This window comes from Vipera berus, assembly GCF_964194415.1.
Source record: "Vipera berus genome assembly, chromosome: W".
Classification (NCBI taxonomy): Eukaryota; Metazoa; Chordata; class Lepidosauria; order Squamata; family Viperidae; genus Vipera; species Vipera berus.
The window spans coordinates 75,655,913-75,661,967 of NC_138210.1; the positions used below are offsets into that span (position 1 = coordinate 75,655,913).

The 6,055-nt window shown below is 46.6% G+C and overlaps 1 protein-coding gene across 1 annotated transcript; it reads right to left on the reverse strand.

Moving 5' to 3' along the window:
* Positions 1-1,970: 1,970 nt before the first annotated feature.
* Positions 1,971-4,519, reverse strand: LOC308676129 (asialoglycoprotein receptor 1-like). Its single transcript, XM_081341864.1, has 4 exons — positions 4,426-4,519; positions 3,466-3,617; positions 3,264-3,373; positions 1,971-2,274 (listed from the first exon to the last, which is right to left on the reverse strand). The coding sequence occupies exons 1-4, from the start codon at positions 4,463-4,465 to the stop codon at positions 2,145-2,147; spliced, it is 432 nt and encodes a 143-aa protein (XP_081197990.1). The 5' UTR covers positions 4,466-4,519; the 3' UTR covers positions 1,971-2,144.
* Between the last annotated feature and the right edge of the window lie 1,536 nt (positions 4,520-6,055).

A 6,055-nucleotide genomic window follows, 5' to 3' on the forward strand; every position in this document is an offset into this window, starting at 1 on the left:
TGTTAGAGTGTTTAGCATTTAAAGGGTTAAATGCTGTCTCCTTAAGAAATGGCCTCTGGGAAATGTAGTCTAGTTGTTAGTCAGTCCTATATCTTATCTAGTCAGTGGGAGGAGCTTCAAAGTTTATTACAGGATGTCCTGGCTACGTGCCCAGGTTGTAAAAGCCTTTGTTTATCTTAGTTATAGTTATGCATGTTTTGTATTTACCTCATGATTGCATTGTTTTGATGCGGTTTTGCCTATTCTAGTTAATTGTCAGTTAACAGTGAAAATTGCATGTTTTGATGCTATGTTTCTTGCTTATTCTAGTTAATGGTTAGTTAATAGTGCGGGGAGTGTGCTGGACCAGTAGGTAGCCATTCTGGCCATAGCATATACTTAGCTTAAAGAACTGTGTTAGAGTGTTTAGCATTTAAAGGGTTAAATGCTGTCTCCTTAAGAAATGGCCTCTGGGAAATGTAGTCTAGTTGTTAGTCAGTCCTATATCTTATCTAGTCAGTGGGAGGAGCTTCAAAGTTTATTACAGGATGTCCTGGCTACGTGCCCAGGTTGTAAAAGCCTTTGTTTAATCAAGCCTCATGCATGGATCAATTGGCATCCGTAACCATGTCTAGCTGAGATGGAGAAACCATTCCTTATTTACATTACGAGAATGGACAGATATGATTATGACCAGATGTATCTACTGTAAAGTAAGTCTCTGCTTAGAATTCCTGGACAATAAATATTTGTTTTAAACATTTTCGTGAAGTTTATGCTGTCTGGATCAGAACTACAACGCATCTCTAGTTCGTGGTTCCAGAAAATTCCTCTTTCTTTCCTCCTTCATTCTTTTCTTTCTTGAGGACGTAGTGGGCCAAGCTCTGCTGGGCGAGAGTCTCTTCCGGCCCCTGAGAATCTGCCCAGGCTGACTCAGGGTGTCAGAAACTGGCAATAAATCTGAATTTCTATTAAATGCCTTGAGATTCACTGGATATTTTTTTAATCTCAATGTACACATGTTGTACTTTGACAATAAAAGGTTTATTATTATTATTTTCATTTGGTTTGCTGTGGTTACGACCTGAGTAATCTTTTCCCCTGTTTTATGAGAGAGAGAGAGAGAGAGATGGATAGATGCATGGATAGATAGAAAGGGTGGATAGATAGCCACAGACAGGTGATAGTGATAGATAGATGCAGAGATAGAGAGGGAGAGATAGAGATAGATTGATAGGGATAGAGACAGAAAGACTGACAGGTAGATAGGTAGATAGAATGAATAGATAAGATGATAAAATGGACAGATGGAGTGGATGGATGGATGGATGGATGATGGATGATGAAATTGATAGAGATGATAGAGAAACAAAAATAGTTAGATGATAGACAAACAGATAATAAAGCTAGAGAAAGAGATGATAGATGAGAAGGATGGATGGATGGATGGATGGATGGATGGATGGATGGATGGATAGATAGATAGATAGATAGATAGACAGACAGACAGACAGATAGATACTTCTTAAGAAGTAAATAAAACAGGATAATTTATTTATTTATTTATTTATTTATTTAATTCCTTTTATATCCCGCCCTTCTCCGAAGACTCAGGGCGGCTTACAAGCTTAGCAGTAGCCTTCATTCTATGTATATGCCTGCTTATTAGGGCTTTTGCCCCCCCCCAAGCGGCATTATTACAAAGTCAGCTGAATTGCCCCCAACAATCTGGGTCCTCATTTTACCTCCCTCGGAAGGATGGAAGGCCGAGTCAACCTTGAGCCTGGTGGGATGCGAACCTGCACTAATGGCAGGCAGCTGGTGTTACTTAAGGAGGCATTAGCCCACTGCTCCACCAAGGCTCTTTAAATAAGCCACAAATAATAAGCCACAAAGCCCCCAAAGACAGAACACCACCGGCTCAGCATGTTCTGCGAAGGCCATCCTGGGGTCCCAGGCTGGACCCTCCCCACCCCCCACCCCCTGCCCAGCTCAGGCCTGCCTGCTGACCAACAGGAGCTGCCCGCCCTTCCACTCATCCAGGATGCAGAGAAGAGGCCAATTCCTGCCGTAGATTTTTGTCCCAGATTCGTTTTATTGGCTCCAAGAAACGTCAGGCAGCTGCTTCCCGGGGTCCGCCCAGCTGGCGGCATCTCCCCTGGGACTCACTGCAGTGCCTGCATTTCACACAACCACCTAAAGCGGAACTGGCAATCGGCTTCATTCCACAACTCATTGAAGTAAGTTCTGGTGCAGTATTCGTCATAATAGATTAATTCGTAGCGCCACCAGTCGCTGAAAGGGCAAAGCAGAAGAGGGGGGGTCAGCCCAGGGGTGGGAGGAAGACCCTCTTCTGTCTGTGTGGAAGTGGCAGCTAAACCAGGCAAGATTTGGAAGGGTCATCCTGAGGTCATTTAGTCCAACCCCAGCCCACAGCAGCCCTCCTAAGTTCTCCTGACTAGGGTGATGGGACTGGTGGAGTCACAAGTGAGACGGGTTTCCTGGGCTGGGGAATTGTGCGAATTGGCTTCTTTGTGCTGCAGTGGATGCCAATCTGGGTCAGTTGAGGAAACCTGGTTAGTGAATTCTGGGTTATAACAGCTATAATGTTAGGAAGGACTGTTGAGCAGTGAACCTATTGTGAGAAATCAGTTAATGACTACCCTCGATTCCGTCTCTGGCAAACAAGCCGGCATCAGCTGGGCAGGTGAACAGGAGAAAGAGCACCACTCGGAGATCAAGACTTGACTGATGGAAAAAAGGACTCGCAGGAGTGTTGTGCAACAGGATGGCCCACGTCCAGGTGAAAATGTCCACACGGGCATTGGGGTAAAGAGTGGGCACCCTCTACGCCCTAATGGCATGCTGGCTGAGGACATCTTAAAGAGAATTCTGGGAGTTGAACTCCAGATATCTTAAATAAGAGAATTCTGGGAAGTGAAGTTCCGACATTTTAAAGGGAATTCTGGGAGTTCAAGTCTGTCTCTCTGAAAGTGGCTGAGGGTGAGAAATATTGCTGTAAGAGAATATCCGGAACCCATGGGGCTGTGCAGTGAAGCCCCCGACTGTCTGTTTCCAGGAGTCCTTTAGCGCAAGGGAGTTCCAGCATGTGAAGACCTCCCCCCCACCAGGAGGACAAGCGTGCAAGTGTGCAAATACAAAGCCTACAGTCTGGAAGGGGACCTGCTAGTTGCGAATGCTGCCCCCCAAAACACCTGGAGGGCGCCTGGTTGCAAAAGCCCAATACGGGGGGGGGGAGGAGAGAGGCAAGTGGAAAGACTCACGTATTGCGCATCGTGTAGGTGGTCCCATCCACCCACTTCCAGGTCTGGCCGTCGTACTTCTTCAGCCCGATCCAAACATTGTGCGTTTTGGCGAACCGGAACACAAATTGCTGCGCGAGAGAAAAAGGCAGAGCAGGCATCAGCCGGAGACGGTGGCCTTGGCCCACCTCCCTGCGACGAATGGGGAAATGGATACACTGACCCGCTCTAGGCGGCTGGTGATGATCACCAGGTGGGCCTGCTTCTCTTCGCAATCCTGCTTGGCTTCGTTCCAGCTCTTCTGCGCAGAGGAGAGCCAGTAGCAGCTCTGCTGAAAGAGACGCCAGCCCCAGGGGCAGCAGCCCCTCTCCGGGCCTGTAGGGTGGTGTGGGGGGGTGTTGGAGAAGGGAGTGGGGAGAAGAGGGGTGCACTGTTACAGCTCGGGCGGGGGATAGGGAGACGGTGGGTAGTAGGCACCAGTAGGGGCCAATCTAATAATAATAATAATAATAATAATAATAATAATAATAATAATAATAATAATAATAATGATAATGATAATGATAATAATAATAATAATAATAACAACAACAATAACAACAACAACAAAACAACAACAACAACAACAACAAAACAGTAATAATAATAATAATAATAATAATAATAATAATAATAATAATAATAATAATAATAATAATAATAATAATAATATCGAGGACTGTATAGATGCTTACAATAGTTCATTTAATAACCGAAGCTACAATGGCATTGAAAATAGCAACTTATGACCTTTTTTCACACTTAACGACCATTGCAGCCTGCCTGGAATCACTTGCTCCAAATTCAGAGGCTCAGCAACTGGCATGTACTTATCACTGTTGCTGTGTCTCCCTGGGGTCACGTGATCCCCTTTTGCGACCTTCTGACAAGCAAAGTCAAGGGGGGAAGCCAGCTTCGCTTAACAACCCTGTTACTAACAACTGCAGTGACTCCCTTAACAACTGTGGCAAGAATGGTCATAAAGTAGGGCAAAACCCAACTGTCTAGCTTAGCAGTGGGAATTTGGGGCCCCATTGGGGTCGTAAGGCGAGGACCCCCTGTGCAACCCAGAGATCTGGAGGGAGCTGGCCTGGGAAGGTCCCCCCGCCCCTGCCCCGCCCCATCCACCCCCCACCTTGGTCACCTGTCCGCTTGTGTTTTGTGTCCTCCAAGTTGCAATTCATCCGCTGCAGAGTCCCTTGAAGTTTCTGGATCTGGTCCTGGAAGTGGGACTTCACTGGCGGTGGAGAAGGGGAGGGTCACTCCTTGGCGTTGTGTCTGGGCGAGGGAGGGTCTCTCCCGAATGCAGGGGCCAAAGGGGGACTTTTCAACACCTGCCTTACTCCCAAATTTACCTTCCTTTGTTTTTTCAGTGAGGTTTTTCATCATCTGGTCGATTTTTTGGAGAGTTTTCAAATCGTTGGTCTCTGGGAAAGATGTAAACAAAACAGAACAATGTTTCTCAACCTTGTTTGCTGGAAGATGGGTGGACTTCAACTCCCAGAATCCCCCAGGCAGCCTGGCTAGTGGGGAATTCTGGGAGTTGAAGTTCAACCATCTTCCAGCAAACCAGGTTTAAAAATGTTGGGTTAGAGCAGGGAGTCTCCAAACTTGGGCACTTTAAGCCTTGTGTGGACTTCAACTCCCAGAACTCCCCACCTTGAATAGCTAGTGGGGAATTCTGGGAGTTGAAGTTTATTTATTTATTTATTTATTTATTTATTTATTTATTTATTTATTTATTTATTTATTTATTAGTTGAATTTATATACTGCCCTATTCCCGATGGACTCAGGGTGGTTCACAGGGCAGTTAAAACAGTACAAAAGAGAGAATAAAATGGAATTAAATTAGTACAAGCCCACAATTAATAATAACAGTAAAAATTAAAATTTTAAAATTAATTTAATTTAATTTAATATGATTTAATTAAATTAGTTTAAAATGTAAAATCCCTCAGTCCAGGCCAGACAATTCAAACAAACAGGTTTTTAAGTCCCGGCGAAACGAGCGAAGGTCGGGGGCAGTCCGAAGCTCCATCGGCAGTTCGTTCCAAAGGGCGGGCGCACCCACAGAGAACGCCCTCCCCCTTGGAATCACCCGCCGGCAATCTCTAACCGGCGGAACCCTAAGGAGTCCCTCCCTGTGGGCGCGCACAGGATGATGGGAAGCTGATGCTGGTAGCAGGTGCTCCCTAAGGTAATCCCGGACCCAAGCCATTTAGGGCTTTATAGGTCATCACCAGCACCTTGAATCTCACCCGGAGGGCAACCGGAAGCCAATGCAGCTCGCGGAGAAGAGGTGTTACATGAGAGTATCGGGACACTCACATTACTACTCGCGCAGCTGCATTCTGCACCAGCTGAAGCCTCCGAGTGGTCCTCAAGGGCAGCCCCATGTAGAGAGCATTGCAGTAGTCTAACCGGGAGGTCACGAGTGCATGAGTGACTGTACACAGGGCATCCCGGTCCAGATAGGGCCGCAACTGGCACACCAGGCGAACCTGGGCAAAAGCCCCCCTGGTCACGGCTCCTATATGATCTTCCAAACTGAGCCGTGAATCCAGGAGGACGCTCAAGTTACGAGCCCTATCGATGGGCGGGTAACACCTCACCCCCCATCATTAAAGATGGAGAAGAATGATTCACTTGAGATGCCGATACGCACAGCCACTCAGTCTTGGCAGGATTGAGTCAGAGCCTGTTTCTCCCCATCCAAACCTGAACCGCCTCCAGGCAACAGGACATCACGTCCAGGACATCACGTCGAGGGCA